The sequence below is a fragment of the Apodemus sylvaticus genome, chromosome X (assembly GCF_947179515.1).
Source record: "Apodemus sylvaticus chromosome X, mApoSyl1.1, whole genome shotgun sequence".
Classification (NCBI taxonomy): domain Eukaryota; kingdom Metazoa; phylum Chordata; class Mammalia; order Rodentia; family Muridae; genus Apodemus; species Apodemus sylvaticus.
Genome location: NC_067495.1, coordinates 61,448,591 through 61,466,114, shown reverse-complemented (window position 1 = coordinate 61,466,114; position 17,524 = coordinate 61,448,591). Strand labels below are relative to the sequence as shown.

The 17,524-nt window shown below is 39.3% G+C and overlaps 1 protein-coding gene across 6 annotated transcripts in view; it reads right to left on the bottom strand.

The window, feature by feature from the left end:
• Kif4a (kinesin family member 4A) overlaps positions 1–17,524 on the bottom strand; it is a 105,553-nt gene that overhangs the window by 36,379 nt on the left and 51,650 nt on the right. For 3 of the 6 annotated variants that reach the window (XM_052170162.1, XM_052170160.1, XM_052170166.1), the window contains 5 exons: positions 12,206–12,338; positions 9,730–9,788; positions 9,509–9,623; positions 4,242–4,298; positions 2,668–2,853 (listed from right to left, as the gene is read on the bottom strand). In XM_052170162.1, coding sequence (XP_052026122.1) covers positions 2,668–2,853; positions 4,242–4,298; positions 9,509–9,623; positions 9,730–9,788; positions 12,206–12,338 — 550 coding nt within the window. The remainder of the gene's footprint in view (positions 1–2,667; positions 2,854–4,241; positions 4,299–9,508; positions 9,624–9,729; positions 9,789–12,205; positions 12,339–17,524) is intronic. The other 3 variants (XM_052170163.1, XM_052170165.1, XM_052170164.1) reach the window with 3 other exon arrangements.

Genomic DNA, 17,524 nt, shown 5'->3' with positions numbered 1-17,524 from the left:
TTTCAGAAGGAACCATAGCTTTTTATCTTCCAGACATTTCCCTATTTACATATATATGTATGAATGTGTGTGTATATATATGTATATATATATATATATACACACATATATATACACATTACTTATTTAACTTTATATATATATATATATATATATATATATGCATAGTAGGAAAATACTGCTTATAAATGAAAAACTTGAACTGGACTTGAGATGGTTCCATAGGTAATAGCACTTGCTATGAAAGCCATGTGAAAATAGAGAGAACCAGCCTATGAAGTGGTCTTCTGACCTCTGCTAGCATGTAGCGAATCACACATATGCAAGTGTTTTTTTTTTTAAAAAACTGAAATATGTCAATATTTCTTAGAAAGAGAGGTGGCCATTTCCATGTGATTCAAAGGTATTACTTTTTATTAAAAGTCTATTTTCTTGGTTCTTAGGGGAAAAAGACTAGCTATTATTACTGTATCAACAGGTACTCCTCATTATTTATACTTTCTTATAGAGTAGGAAATACTCTGGAGGAACTTGTTTCCTGTTTCTGGGTAGTATAAGAAGAGAGACCAGGGGCTAGAGAGATTGCTCAGTGGTTAAGAGCACTGACTGCTCTTCCAGAGGTCCTGAGTTCAAATCCCAGCAACCACATGGTGGCTCACAACCATCTGTAATGGGATCCAATGTCCTCTTCTGGTGTGTCTGAAGACAGAGTGTACTCATACAAATAAAAGAAATACATCTTTTTTAAAAAAGAAGAGAGACTAGACAAGGCAGACAAAGCAGTGGGAGAGGATGTATCTAGTCTCACAGAGACTTGAAGTGTCAGGGTAGGAAGATACCCAGGGGGGGCCCTCCACTCAGAGAAGTGGAGGGGGGACTTGTAAAAATAAATAAATAAACAACCAAACCAAACCAAACCAAACCAAACCAAACCAAACCAAACCAAACCAAACCAAACCAAACAAAAAAGGGATGAGATTTAGTAGTAATCTTTTATTGATCCTGGAAGTCAAAACACATTCAATCTGAAAAGGCTTCACTCTTTGCCTTGAAAACAGAGACAACCGACCTACATATTTACCTTTCCTCCTGTAATCCCACTAGAATGACACAAAAAGTTGTGTAAATTAACAAGCATGAAGAGTAGGCAGTCAGCATTCAACACATATCAACAGACTCTGGGAAGAGAAAAACAGTAACTGCCTTCCAGAGTGGAGAGTTAAAATATGATTCTGACAGGGTGAACGCCAATGAGCAACAAGCTAGTTTGCATCATGGAAAGACCGAAAGAATAAATAAAAACTTCCTTTCTGTAGTGATGAAACTTTCAGGCTGGATGGCCAACCCAGATCCAGCTAATGAAGTCACAAGGTGTCATGCTGCTGTCATGTATGAAATAACACTGTGTGAACAGAAGACTGCAACTTCCCACCACCCTGCCCACACAGCTCCAGCCACAGAAGAGAGGAGATCTGTAGGGTAACTATGGAACCCAGGAGAAGTATACATATGGAAAACTTCCTATTGGCTTTTAGTTCCTCTTACATTTGTACAGATAGCCAAACACGTAAAAGAGAGGATGAAACATACAAAAGAAAGGAAATGAGGACAAAAGAGGCAAAGCAGGAAGAATAAAGCTTTGAGAGTTTTTTATCTTTTATTATCTTTTATTATCCTTTTTATTATTTAAAACAATTTTACCTTAACAATTCTATGTTGGTTTTTTTTTTGTTTTTTTTTATTCGATATATTTTTTATTTACATTTCAAATGATTTCCCCTTTTCTAGACCCCCACTCCCCGAAAGTCCCATAAGCCCCCTTCTCTTCCCCCGTCCTCCTACCCACCCCTTCCCACTTCCCCGTTCTGGTTTTGCTGAATACTGCTTCACTGAGTCTTTCCAGAACAAGGGGCCACTCCTCCGTTCTTCTTGTACCTCATTTGATGTGTGGATTATGTTTTGGGTATTCCAGTTTTCTAGGTTAATATCCACTTATTAGTGAGTGCATACCATGATTGATCTTTTGAGATTGGGTTACTTCACTTAGTAAGATATTCTCTAGCTCCATCCATTTGCCTAAGAATTTCATGAATTCATTGTTTCTAATGGCTGAATAGTACTCCATTGTGTAGATATACCACATTTTTTGCATCCACTCTTCTGCTGAAGGATACCTGGGTTCTTTCCAGCATTCCTGGTCTTAGCTATAGACACTGCATCCATAAAAAGGCTTCTATAGCCAAAGAGATCTTAGAAATTAGTAAGCTAATAAAAGCAGTCACCGGAAGTAGAAGGAAATTTAGAGAGTACAATACAAGGAAAAGGGTTTAGGAAACAGGAGGGCAGCAGCAAAAGCAGACTGAGATCCAGACATCCAGTATCTGATTAAGAGCACTGAAGAAAGAAACTGGAGTGAAGTGACAGTATCTAAGAAAATATAACAAGCCTAGCATTGTGAGAGGAAATGCTACCTGGGGACAGGAAAAAAAAATGCCAAGTTGCCAGAGGGGAAAAAACTCAAGATCACCATGTACTTCTTAAGAGCAACACTGGGAACAGACGACACTTATCTTTTCATTACCAAGAGTGCTGTGCATGTCTGCTTTCCATCAGTTAATGATGGTACACATGACCAACTGTTGACCCAGAAAACAGAAAACACTTTACCTGGTACTGGAAGTGAATGGACTGCAGTTGGTTGTCATTCTGAGTCATCTTCTTAGCTAGGGCTTCTTTCAATGCAAGTTCTTTATTCAACTCAATCAGCTCCTTGGACATCTGAGCTTGACGTAGAGCATGCTGAGTGCTGAAAACATCAGAAGACCTGCTGCTATCTGGACTGCTTTGCACCTGCTGAAAAAGATAAGGATACTGTGATAGCTACTCTTGGTTATCAATTTGAGTACATCTGGAATTAACTAAAACCTAAAAAGCACTGGGCACACCTGTGAAGGTTTCTTTTCATTTTATTTTGTTTAACTGGATCATTTGAAGTGGGAAGACCCACCTCTACAATGGGTCCCGCCCTCTGCTGGAAGCCTATATAAAGGACTTGGAAGAAGGAAGCTTGCTGTCTTTGCCTGCTTGCTCTTGTCCTCACTAGCAAGCCCATTCCTTCACTGCCATTAGAGCCTACTTCCTCAGGATTCTGGCAGATACTGAAGATCAGCTGAGCCATCCAGCCTTGCGGACTAAACAACTGGTAGGTTCCTGGACAGTAACGTACATAGGCAGCTGTTATTGGATTAGCTGGACCACAGCCTATACTTCATTCTAATAAATCTCCCCACTCCATATACAAATTTGTAAGAGAAGCAAGAAGTTGGAGTTCCTTGGCTACTCCTGCACTCCCCACAGTCATTTTCCATCAGCAATACCGTGTTCTTTTACGGCCGTGGCTTCTTGTGGGATGCTGGTTGAAACAGGTGGAAGTAATTATGGAGCTTAGCCCCTTGCTCTTAGAACACTGTCTAACAAGCACGAGTTCTCTTGCTTGTCTCTATACAAATCTGACAAACAATCTTTGCTCTCCCTTCATCCCAAGAGGCCCCTAAAAAGAGAGGACGCTGGAAATATCACTTTGGAAATGGCAAAGAGTCATTTATTCTGATACAGCTGACTTTTATTACCTAATGTATCTCCTATCTTGCTTCATTCAGAATAAGAAAATTACTAATATGCACTTGTTTCAGGGGGAAAAGGCGGCCTCCAGCAAACCGCTGACTAACCTTTCATTTTTTACCTTACTGTGTAACCTTCAAAGTTAGCAGCAGATGCACCTTAGTTATCCTTGTGATCTTTGAACACTCAAAACACTTTCCTCCTTTTCTTTTAGCTCACGGTCACCCCACCCACAGCAAAGCACATCCAGAAAACATTCTCCTGCAATGCTTTTCTGACTTTGTCATAATTACTTAATTTGTTCCTTTCCTTGTTTTAACTTATTGGGTAATTGATGCAGAACTACCACTAATAAAAATAGACTGAAAAGTGAAACACAATGCCCCTGAGAAGTCTCGCTGCTCATTACCAGTTAGATAATTAAAACAGACCTCATCCTTGTTTGAAGTATTATGAAACTGAGATTTATTCTAAAGATTTCAGGATTTCTAGAGGATTCTATGAATTATGGTAATAATCACAGATCCTCTCCAGAGTTGAATGATTGATCAATTAATCACAGGAAGCTATAGAGCAGCAGGGACAGCTCCAGATTCCACACAAAGGGGTCAACTACTTACAGTGTCTGCTTCCCCTCCAGTATCAATGGTTGCAGTCATGCACGCAACAGCTTCATCCTGTAGCAAAACAAAGTTTTGATTTAGGGAAATAAATACCAAAGTGAAATTTACAAAGTATCTTTTTATACTGGTTATTTGATTTTAAAAGTTGATATTTTAGAAGTATACACAGAAGTCATTGATGGTCCTGGACTGGTTTTGTAGTCACAGATACCCTAACAGTTTATGTGTTTCCATTTCCCACCTCTCACAGGTCCTTTTCTCTAAAGCGTGATTATGTAGTCTCTGAGGAAAAAAGTAAGGTCTTATGGTAAGAAGTCACAGATCACTGAACCAGAGTGAAACATTTAACCATTTTAACAGGTCAAAATTGAATCCGTTTTATAGATGGCTGTACTTTAGCTTTATGCTTCTATCACGGAATCTGCTCACTGATTACAAGCCCAGCCACTTCCAGTAGACATACCATTAAAAAAAACAAAAAACAAAAAACAAACAAACGTAAAAGAATAGCAGTGCATCAGGAAAGTGGGCAGAATGAAGCGCTAGTATTGACTATTTTACAGCCAGTCAAGATGGGAAGCTCTCCACAAGGAAATCAATGTCCTAATGAGTATGCCAGGGACAAACATGTACTCGTCAAGTCTACACAAATGTCCTATGCCCTCTGTTCCTCACATATGGAGGCGCTGTAGGTAATTAGGAGGACAGAAAGAATAAGCACCTCACAGTTAAGTCTTCTCCTAGAGAATGGCTAATCCTTTTGGGCACTGGAACAAACACCTAGAAAGGTAACCGAAAACTACTTATTAAGAGAAATCTGTTTCCAGATGACCCTCTGAGCAGGCTGTTCTCATCGCTGAAGTTTGCACGTTACTTGGCACTGTTACATATATATCATTGCTTCTGTACCAGTGATTCTGAAACCTTAGAAACAAAGTTTTGTTCTTGAGAAGTCATGTGGTAAAAGAGTTCAGAGGTGAAGGAATGGTTGGCTTAATAGCAATGAAAGAATTTAGAGTTAAAACATGCAGTATCTATCTGTGTCAGTCCTGTGAAACAACACATAGTTGTTATACTCTTGCTATCTTAAAGATCAGGAGCGCCTTTTAACGAGCGAGCGCTATTTGTAAAGCATTTCCCTTGTTCTGCTCAGAAGTCTCTTGTCAGTGAGGATCAAAGAGAACTCAAAAGAAGCGCAGTGTTTCCACATTCTCATCCTTATGTACAGTACTGGCAAGTCTCCACATGTACAGCACACTAAGTCCTTTAAAACTGGAGCGCCAATCTAGGATTGCTTAATGATTGCCCTTTCTTCTCTCCCATGTTCAAATTTCAGTATACTTATTTACATAACTATCATAGATTATAAGGGATTATAACACTTGTCTTCTTTTATTTACCCCCCCCCCTTGAAACAGCCACTTGCAATGTAGCTCAGGCAGGCCTGGGACTCATATAGCTACTCTTAAACTCATTGTCTTCCTTTCCCATGCCCTAAGATCTAGGATTACAGAAGTCAACAACACATCCAGCCAAGAGACTTTTCCTGGCACCTTAAAGAGGGTCAAGATCAAACTATATGGCTTTTGGCCCAGTGAAATTTTACAATGTCAACATTTCAGCTCCTGGCTATGGTGATTTGTTTTGTACAATCATAGACTGATTCTGGTTTCACAATTCCAAGTGTATATATATATGTAGCAATGGGATTTATTTCAGTCTAGCAGTCCTTTCTCCTCTTCTTTGCCCAATCTAAGGCTGCAACTTACAACCTCTTTTAAGTAAAAGGTACTATTAACTCAAGGTCAAGGGATCAAAAGCAGGGTATTTCGTTGACACTAAACAGAGCCTTCCAAAATGAAGTATGTGCTTGGAAAGGGCTTGCAAAATATTTTTTATGAACTCTGTTTTGGAGGAGGGGATATAGACAAAAATAAAAATAGTACTTGATTCTGCAGGAACTGAAGTGATTGCCTGAATTTCCTCACAGGTTGCTGCAGCAAAAAAGTTTGTTTGAATTGTATTTTAAGGGTACAGCTTGGTACCTAAAGCCCCAGGAAGAAAGCCCAGGAATAATGGTTGCTTTCATAACTGAAAATGGGGTGTTCACCTGTCACTTAAAATAAAAATCGTTTTAATTCAGAATGAAGGGCACATGTACTTATATTTGAAACACTTTGCTTTTACTGTTGTGAGTCCTAATAAAAGCCACGGGGGTACATTGTGTATTTTAAGAAGTAAGTAACTGGGAGGGCCTTCAGACAATAGAGAAGGAAAACCGTGATTCAAGCGTCCAGCAGGAACCTTGGGGACAAGGGCTTACCCTGCTTAACTATGATGCTGGATGGACGCCAAGAACTTTATCGCTTGTGACAATCTTCAGCACTCTCCAACTGTGTATGCCAAATGCATTTTAGTGGCAGACAGCAATTTTACAGAGTTCTTCTGAGACAGTCACCACTAACAGATCTGCCTACAGGCACACCAGGCAGAAGGTATATTGCCAGATCTTCAGTGAGTATGGTTTATTGTATTAAGTTCATTCCTTCAGCTTTCGGGATCTCAGAGCTCAAAAATGAAAAGGATAAAATCCTCCAAAGTCACTGTGGCAACAAACCCTGCTCCCCTGGGCCCTTATTTTCAGAGGTTGTAAATTTTGGCTCTAGTAGATTTCTTTTATACCTTACATCATCATACTTTTGGGGCAACTCAGAAGGTTTCCTTATATATGATGTTTCAGATGTGTTGGAGCAGAATTAGAGGTGGTGGCACTATCCTTTGTGCTGGCCATTCTCCAACAATCACATAAAACCTTTCCATTTTCGAAACCTCAATTGTTCTTTGCTTTTGGAAGCACATCTTTTACTTCAAGAAATGTCTATTTGCAAATGTAACAAAAGGTTAAGATAGATGCTAAAAGGGTCCCAGTGTCCCTTTTCTTCAGTCCTTGCCTTTTCCAAACTTTTATCACCATTTATGACAGCGATCTTAAACCATAAAGTTGAGTGAACCAATTTAAAGGATGTAGTCACTTTTATTTTATGTTTACCTGTACCTGCATTCCTGGTGTCAGCAGAAGGCAGAAAAGGCCATCAGATCTCCTAGAACTAACTGGGAACCAAACCTGGACCCTTTCCAAGAGCAATGAGTACTTTTAACTGCTGGCCCACCTCTCTAGCTCCTGAATAAAAAAAAATGTTTTGAGACAAAGTCTCATTAAGCCATGGGTGGCTTAGAACTTGATATGTAGACCAGGCTGGCATCAAACTCACTGAGTTCCAACTTCCCTACCTCACAAGTATTGGGATAAACTCATTAAATTCCTTTTCTTTTCTTTTGAAATTACTGTAAAATTATACCTCCTCCATTTCCTTCTTCCAAACCCTCTCATATAACCCTCCTTTCTCTCTCTTAAATTCATGGTCTATTTTTTTCACTGATTGTTACATGCATATATGTATATGTATACACATATATTCTCCTATATATAACCCGCTCAGTCTGCATGTTACTTGTATATATGTTTTCAAGACTGACCATTTGGTATTAGAGAACCAATTGGTGTGCTCTTCCCTGGGGAAGACTATTTCCTCCCACTCTCAGCATCCCTTAGCTAACTATAGTTCTTTGGGTAGGGTTGATTCCCGCCCCCTCCCCCAGGATTTTCCTAAGTCTCTTCAAGGAAACTTCTCTTTGTAACAAACAGAGACCATTATAGAAAACCACAGCCCATGGAAGTGCAGAGTCATGGAGGCCAGTGCCAATGGATTCATCTACAAAAACTCCCACATGGAAGACCCAGGGAACACCATGGAACAGGGCGTGGAAAGCTTGTAAGAGACAGGATCAGGAAGTTTGCTGTGAGACTGTACCTGTTAGGAACCACAGAGCTACACCCATAATGTCTCGATAAAGTCTTAAAAATAGACAACTTCCAGAAAGGGATTACATCAATACGTTCCCAAAGAAGGAATGTGAAAGCTGGAACAACTGAACATTTCACAGCAATTAACAACAGAATGTTACCTGAGCCAAAACACAAGGATATCGCAGGCATGCAGGCACGCAGGCACGCACACACACACACACACACACACGCAGGCCTCCTTTTTTTACCTTAAAAAACTATATTTTACTTTGACTTGGGAGTCATGTGGTGTTGAAGCACTCTCATAAGTGTGAAAGTTGAACTAATACCTTTAATCTCAAACTAAATCACTTACAATTGTTTCTTTCTGACAGTAACATATTTAGCAAGGTTACATAACTAATAAGAGGCAGAGCTGACTCCAAACCAGAGTCTGGCTCTATTACTGTGCACCGTTTTGATCATAAATTCCCTATAGCATTTCTCATTCTAAAACATGGTCTAAGTTTTCAGAGTTTACTTACATATTTTAGAACTGATCACCATAACTTAATAACATTGTATTCTTCTCATTTACTCTTTAAATCACTTGGATAATTTTGCTATAACATACTAAAAACTCTAGGAAAAAAACCAAACTAGCAAGATCAGAGATGGGAAACCCACAGTTCTAAGAGAATATAAACCTTTTCCCAAGAGGTAGGAATTCTCATCAAGCAGTTACAAATACATTTATGCTACAGAATAATATATTGGAAAATGTAAATGGAAAGAAACCCCTAATGGCTCAGTGGCTGAGAACACTGACTACTCTTCTAGAGGACACAGGTTCACTCTTTTGTTTTTTGAAAGAATATTGCTAAGTAGTATAGACCACCCTTAAAATTGTGATGTTCCTGCAGAGAAAGAGAGAGAGAGAGAGAGAGAGAGAGAGAGAGAGAGAGAGAGAGAGAGAGAGAGAAGGGGGAGGGAGGGAAGGAGGAAGGGAGGGAGAGAGAGAGAAAGAGAAAAAGAGAATATATCATAAATAATGTCTTAATCTCATCATTTCTGGGATTTTTAAGATTACAGGTCTGTATCATCAGTTTGCTAGAATACAGAAATATTTAGGTACAATTATATATATATATACACACACACACACACACACACACACACACACACACACTTGTATACATGTATATCTATCCATCTATCTATCTATCTATCTATCTATCAATCTATCTACTATAAATGTTTTAATGTACTAAACTTAATGTTCAGAACATACTCAATATTTCATGATCTCTTCTCCAAATAGTTCAGTTTAGCTATTTCAGTGAAAATTACAGAATTAGAAATGTGTATATGCCTCAAGAAATGAACAAAAATGACAAGCCTATTCGAGCGCGCCTACTTGGCTTACAGATAGCTGGGCAATCACTTGTTGTAGGTTGCAAACTATCTCTATGTTTTCTTTCAATTCCTGGTCTTCCAATGTCTCCACTAGCTTTTGAAGATCCACTTTACAGCTAAAAAAATCAAACAAAAGAACACAAGGGGTTAATCATACCACAAAGGCCAGGTTATACACAAAGATTATTTAAGTTGCTAAGAAATATCTCATGGGAAACTTACGCCGCATGCTGCCTGAGTTCTTCTAGCTTGGCATTCATTTTTTCATTTGCTTGCTCTGTCTGCAACAAAGATACAGGAGATCATTAACGGCAGTGCCTAAGAGCCTCACCTAATTATGCTCACTCCTCTATCCTGTGGATTAAAAGTAGGTAGAGGGCTCTCTCTTACAATCATAGAGGATTTAGTGGGCTTTGGTTACATAGTGGGGAATGTGTTTTTAACATTCATGAAAATTAGCTCTAAAGTTAACATGAGATACTAAAAATAACAACTAAGCAGCTGGCTTTTATGTTTGCCATGAAGCTCAAGCTATGGGGTAGAGTGTGAAGCCTTGATTCCAGAAAGAACTCTACAACTTGAAGAAAAGCAATACTTCCTGGCATGTTACTCTGTGCTATCTCAACCGCCTCCTACACTGCACTTAGACTTTGCCATTTATTTTATTTTTATGTATATGGGTGTTTTACCTGCGTGTATGTGTGTGCATGTATGTTCATCACATATGTGTAGTATCTGCAGAAACCAGAAGAAAGCATTGCTGGGATTAGAGTTATAGTTGGTTGTGAACCACCATGTGGGTATGAGGAACCAAACCCAGAACCTCTGCAAGAGCAACAAGTGCTCTTTAAGTGTTGCTGAGCCAACTCTCCAGCCCAGCATTTAGTGAAGTGTTTCTCAACCTGTGGGTTTTAACACCTTTGTGGGTCTAATGACCCTTTCACAGGGGTTGCCTAAGACCTTTGGAAAACATAGATATTTATATTACAATTCCTAACAGTAGCAAAATTACAGTTATGAAGTAGCAATGAAAATAATTTTCTGGTTGGTGGTCACCACAACACGAGGAACTGTATTAAAGGGTCACAGCGTTACGAAGGTTGAGAACCACTGATTTATAGCATTTAAAGCATAAAAGGACCTCACATCAATTTGAGCTGAGACTAAAATATATGTATACTGTCTAATATGATAGGCTATTTTTAACAAGGGAAAGAATAAAGGTAAGGCACAAGAATAATGTTAGTGCAAAAAGAAATAGCAGAAGGAATCTATGTTTCAGGAAGAATGATTATTTCAATCACAGAATTTGTAAGAAGCTGGATGCTACAACAGATTTGAGAAAGACAGTTCTGGCAGGATATAAAACAATAAGCTTATCAGGGAGTCATTCTAACAGCCTTATAAAGGTCATATAAGTATGTGACTAGAATAACAAGTAGTATTTACTCTGTTAGCCATGCTCACATACATACAAAACAGGTACTTTAAAAAGTGGCACTGGAAGAGAAAGAAAACTCTTCGATCCCACTATCACCTTGTGCTAATAGAAGACAATATAATGGCTGTAGGATCTGGTCATTTCTAAAGAAAACTTTCAGTCGCTTACTTTTCCTTAACTAGAGAGCACACTCATGCATGAAGTGCTTTCTTACAGAGGTTCAGTTACATTCTGGTAGAAATTCTGTGTCACTTCTTAACAGTAGTTGTACAACCTAAGACTGAGTTGTACTTAGGCTAGTAGGAAAACTGTAGTGACAGAGCCAGCACACACTGATCTAAGAAGTTCTAATCAGACAGACAAGTAGGATGTCAAAGTGGTGTAATCAGTCACATAGCAAACCACTTATTTGGAAATTAACCATATGGAAAATTAATTCCAATGATTTCCCCAGCTGTTATATTTCACCATGGCAGCTGTTAGGATAGGATATGAAATGTGAGAACATTAGGGGAAGGGAGTGAGAGAATTTAGAACTTAATGAAGGAACAGTTACTTGGCATATGAGGACTAGCCCTTTACTATAATTCCTGGGACCAGAAAGTGCTTCAGATTTCAAATGCTTTTCAGATTTGGAAATACTTTTACACATGATAAGATGTCTCAAAAATGAGACCTAAGTCTAAACACACAATTCATTCTGTCTCATACATATTTTACGTATGTCTGAGGGTGTACGCACTGTATGTTTAAGACAGGGTCCCATGTGGTCCAAGCTGCCTTTTCACTCACAATGTTGCTGTACATCTGATCTACAGGCCTCTGCCCTTCTAAGTGCTGGAATGATGGGAATACACCCCCACATATAGTTATGCAGCATTGGAGACAACATGAGGGCCTTCTGCCAGCAAGGCAAGCACTCTACCAGCTGAGCCCTGTCTCCATGCTCCAGTTTTATATGGTATTTTCAGCATGCTTTCTTCAACTTCTTTTTGATTGGGACTTATCACATGAGGTAAGATGTTGAACATTCCATGATGCCTGGGCAGGACTTAAAGTAACATAGGGATTTGCTTCTTTCCTTTGGGGAATTTTATGACATCTATTTTTAAATGGGATTAGTGTAGATTAATTGTGGTAATGTGTAGGTACTCATTATTCTATGCTGCATAATTGTCCTCTACAATATTATGTTAATATTTTAGAGCCTGGAGCCAATGAACATTCTAAGTGTTGGTGTTTCAATTTGGGCCTCACCAAAATGATCCTCTCCAACATCAGGGCTGTTTGACCAGCTGCCTCGCTCAGACCACGACTTAATTTTTCATTCTCTTCCACCAGAGACTGATTCTTCTCCATCAGGGACTGTATATTTTCTGATGGTTCCATACTAAAACAAAGGAAGTAAAAATTTTAGAAAAAATACATTTGATGGCCTTACGTGGGTAAAGCTACATTCCAAAAGGCTAGGCAAAGAGTCCAAGCCTGATTTCTCTTCTCAGTCATATAGTATTAGAATGGATGAATAACATAAACAGACAAGCCGGGCAGTGGTGGTACACACCTATAATCCCAGCACTTGGGAGGCAGAGGCAGGCGGATGGATTTCTGAGTTCGAGGCCAGTCTGGTCTACAGAATGAGTTCCAGGACAGCCAGGGCTATACAGAAAAACCCTGTCTTGGAAAAACAACAGACAAACACACACACACACACACACACACACACACACAAAAATCGTGCAAATACTTAATGATATGGAAGAAGTAACAATTTAGAACCAGATAAGGCAGTAATAAGCATGAGTAACTTTTGTTACTCACAGCTTATAGGTTAGGATTTTTCTATTCATGTCACGAAGTTTAAAAAGTAGTGAAGGCCACCCAGCCAGTCTCCCATTCTTCCAACCCTTGATGCTTCACTACGAATTAAAGGGGCTGTGCAGATAGATGACTCAGTAGGTAAAATGTTTGCTCTGCATGAGGACACAAGTTTGGATTCCCAGCACCCTTGTAAAAAGCCAAGCACAGCTGAATGTGCCTACAGTTCCAGTGCTGAGAGGCGGGGAAAGGGAGCTCCTGGATCTTATTAGCCAGCCGGCCGGCCCGCCGGCGGAGCCAAGGCAAGAATTCCAGGTTCAGTCCTAAAAGAAAGATTGAGAGGAGCTAGAGAGAGAAGGCTCAGTGGTTAAGTGAGTTGCTGCTCTTGCAGAGGACAACAGTTTAGACCCAGAATGTACATAAGGCAACTCACAACCAAACACCAGAGAACCCAGCTTCCTCCTCTGGCTTCCAGGACACCAGCACTCACAAGTACAAACACAAACACAATTACACAAAGGTAAAAATAATAAAATTAAGCTGTAAAAAAATAAGGTGGAGTGGTTATAGAGGAAGGCACCTGATGTTAACCCCTGGCTTCCACACACACATGCATGGGTGTTTGCACACACACACACACACACACACACACACACACACACACACACACACACACAGTAATGTTCAGGGAACAGCTGTTCACAATCTCAGTGAAGCCCCCCCCACACACATGCATGGGCGTTTGCATCCGAATACACACGCTTACACACGCTTACACACACACACACACACACACACACACACACACACACACACACAGAGTAATGTTCAGGGAACAGCTGTTCACAATCTCAGTGAAGCCCCACACACACATGCATGGGTATTTGCACCCGAATACACAGCTTACACACACGCACACACACACACACAGTAATGTTCAGGGAGCAGCTGTTCACAATCTCAGTGAAGCCTCTAAATGACTCCAAGAAATACAGCTTATGTCCTCTCACCCAGTTTTAGGCCTCTTTCAATTCTCAGAGGTCTTAGCTTTCTTAGCTTTTTCTTTATCAAAACATTAATAGCAAAGCCACAAGATAAGGCTTCGTGCCACACTGTTAAAACTTTGCCAAGACTCTTAGGAAAGAATGTTTAATTCAAAGAATAGTTTTAAAACAAATTATTAACATACGCAGTATTATTTTGGAATGCTGTTTTTTCATTCCCTTATCATTAAACTGAAAACTTCCACGTTCCTCACATAAGCCAAGTAGCTTCAAATTAATGACACTTTTAACTCAATAGTTTTTCCTAGAATATTTCTCTAAGTGGAGGAAATCATACTTAAATGAATTGTTAATTTTTCCACGAAAAATTTACTACTTATGAGAAGGCTGCAATTTGAAGTTAATGTTGTAATATTTAAAGACTACTAAAATATGTGAACACTTCTACAGTGCTTTGTGCTAGGCTCGATAGTAAATGATTTATGTATATTAAACATTTCCTTCTCACAACAGCCCCATTAAGTAGGTTGCTTAATGAGTCTCATTTTAAGGCTGAGGAAACTGATATGTAAAGATGTCAAATGAGCCAAGGTCAAAGAGCTAGGGGATGATGGGAAAGCTGGGATTTCAAGTCAGCAGTCTGGTGTCAGAGGCCATGACCTAACTACTATGCTGACCTCAACACGGCACACAGGCATGCAGAGAACACTGGACATACAAGCTCTCAGAGCAGTAAGGGGAAATGAGTTCTCCCAGAGACCGGAAGGAAAGCAGCAAGGAGTCAGAAAATGATGTAGGAAATCCTTATGAGGGGGAAAGCCCTTAAAACATAAGGTGCCAAGTAGAATTGGGACCAGACAAAGAATAGGCAAAAAAGAAAACATACACATACACAGACCAAAAGACCTGTGTTTCCTATTACGCATGCTATTATTTTGTTGCCAATGTTAGGAATTCACATTTGCTAGGCAGGTACAAGCAGACACAGAAATAAGTACAAAGATTCCAATAACACAGATCCTGAATTAAAAAAAAAAAAAACCACAATCCAAGTACAAAAGATAAAAGTACTTATATATGTCAAATGTACTTTTTGTCAACAGCTTTATGACATGCCTAACTATAAATATACATTTTTGAGGAAAGCATTTTTATTAAATATTGAATAATGAATTGCTTGGTTCATTGTTTCTTATAGGCTATTACTTTAAAAAAATGTCACTACATGTATCTATCTACCTACCCATCCACCTACATATTTGTGTATCGTGGTGTGTGTGTTGGGGGGGTGCACACAGACATGCCATCGTACATATGTAGAGGTCACGGGACAACTTACAGGCATAGTTGTTTCCTTCCATCATATCGGTTCCAGGGAGCAAACTGAGATGCTCAAGCTCAGCTCGGCAGGCACCAAGAGCCTTAGCAGCTGAGCCTTCTCAATAGCCTGATTCCATTCATTTTAAAGCTGATGCTCTCGTTCTTTTGTGAGTGTGTGTGTGGGGGAGGGTATTATATTTGGAGGAATTAGGGAGAGGGGCCTGAGACAAGGCCTTGCTATTTGTAGTATTGAACTCCTGCTTCTGTCTACAGGTAGGCACCACCACATCCAGACCCAAATGATCTGTTTTATAGTGTATTCTACAGAAGGCTCTTTTATTAGAGTTGTCATACATGCAACAGGCTTGTGCTAAGTGGAAATAAGAAGTCAATTGCTTTAAAATGAGTATAAGAACAGGCCTCCAATAAATGCTAGCTTTCTAGACTTGATCTAAGTCTTAAAATATTATCAGGAAACCCAGACTATAATAACAAAACAAGAAAAATTAGTAGTAGTTTCAGGGAGATGAGATTAAGGCAACCTTAAGTTTTATTCTTCACCCTTTTAATGTGCCACAACAGGAAACACATCATTTTTAAACTGAAAAGAATAATTCTTTTTTTTAAAAAAAGATTTTTAAAAGTAAGCTCATATCATATATAAAAAAGCTACAAACAGAAAATTGAACTTTATATAAGAAAAATGCTTTTTTAAAGATAGTTTACATTTTAGGTGTATGTATATAATTGCCTGTGTGTACAGGAATGTGACTATAGGTGCCTGCAGAGGCCAGAAGACAGTATTTGATTTACAGAGTTACAGGTGCTTATAAGCTACTCAGTGGGGGTGCCAGTTTTCTGAAAGAGCAGTATGTGCTCTCAATCTGTGAACCATCTCTTCTGTCCCAATGTTGCTTTTAACAAAATCTCAAACATTCAATTTTACCTATAAAGATGCAGGAGCCAGATGTTAGGGTGAAAGCAAACAAAAACTCACAACCTATGACAACAAAATAAAAGCCTACATACACGAGAAGAAAATATTTGTAAAACATACCACAAAGGGTATATAACATAATATGCAATGATTAAAAATATGGATCCAAATTAGGATTTGCTAAGTTTAAGAAGTATTAAAATAAGTGTTAGCAAGAATATGAAGACAGTTGAAGCTTTGTTCACTGCTGGTAAGAATGTAGAAATGTTATGGTACCTATGAACAGTATGGTAGTTTAGTTTCAAATTTTAAAGCATAATTAACACATGATTTAGCTATTCTAATCCTATGCACTCAAGGGAATTCAAAGCAAGGGTATGAACAGATACTGTACACTCCTGTATAGCAGTATATTCACAATACTCAAAGGATGGAAACAGCCCAGTTTCTGCCAACAGGTGAAAGGATATGTAAAATTCTGTATATAAATACAGTGGAATATTCGTCAGTCTTAAAATGTTGTCCCTCATCTGGCCAGGTGACAAGTACTGTCTGGCCAGGAGGCACTGCTGTTTGAGCTTATCAGTTGTCAGAAGTACAGGAAAGGGACCAGGGTTAAGTGTATTAGAAATAGATGAGCCAACTGCTACAGCAAGAACAAATATAGTTGAGACCTCCCTCCCTCCCTAGGCTGGATCAAGGCTTGGAGATTGGGAAGACAGCTAGTAAATTTTAGTAGTAAACAGTTCTGCCATCTATTTCTTGTCTAAATTTTTCTGTCCTGGGTGGGATCTGAGAGTAGACTTTGAGGATAATGGGAACGTGGAGCTCTGTGAGCATTTATTGTGAGAATTTGTTGTTGGGGTTTTCTCATTCTCTGGGACAGACTCTAGCATAGGGTCTGAGGATAGACCTGGAGGCTGGCCAGTTAGAGGCTTAGCACTTCTGTGAGAGGTGAGGTACTCTTTGCAGGTGAGCTATGCTGTTGACTTATACCTCTGTTGGGGCACTACTGTGGCAGACACAAAAATGTGTAATTTATCTTTACATCTCCCTGTCTATCTGATGCCATCCATGCCCCTAAGCTGTGCAGTGTCCCCTGCATTCCCTGTTTCTTGTGACAGCATAACAGAGCATCCTTGCTTAGAAATAGCTTGAAATGCTAGAAAAGCTGGATTTTTATCTCCCAATTTTTTTTTCCTTTCTTAGAAACCATCAGTTCTGGGACTTTTCTATGTGACTGTGTGCAAAACTGGGAGAGGAAGTAACATGGTCAAAATGAGACAGTATCCCTTATTCTCATACCCATGCAGATTTCTTTTGGACGCAGGCTCTCAGTATGTAGCCCTGGCTGACCTGGAACTCGCAGAGCTCTGCCTGCCAACATCTCCCAAATGCCAGGATTAAAGCCCTGCTGTGCCTGAGCTTCATGGAGATTTTGGTTTTCAGTTTCAGGACACTTGGCTCATACTTACAGAGTTTTCATCCACATGCTTT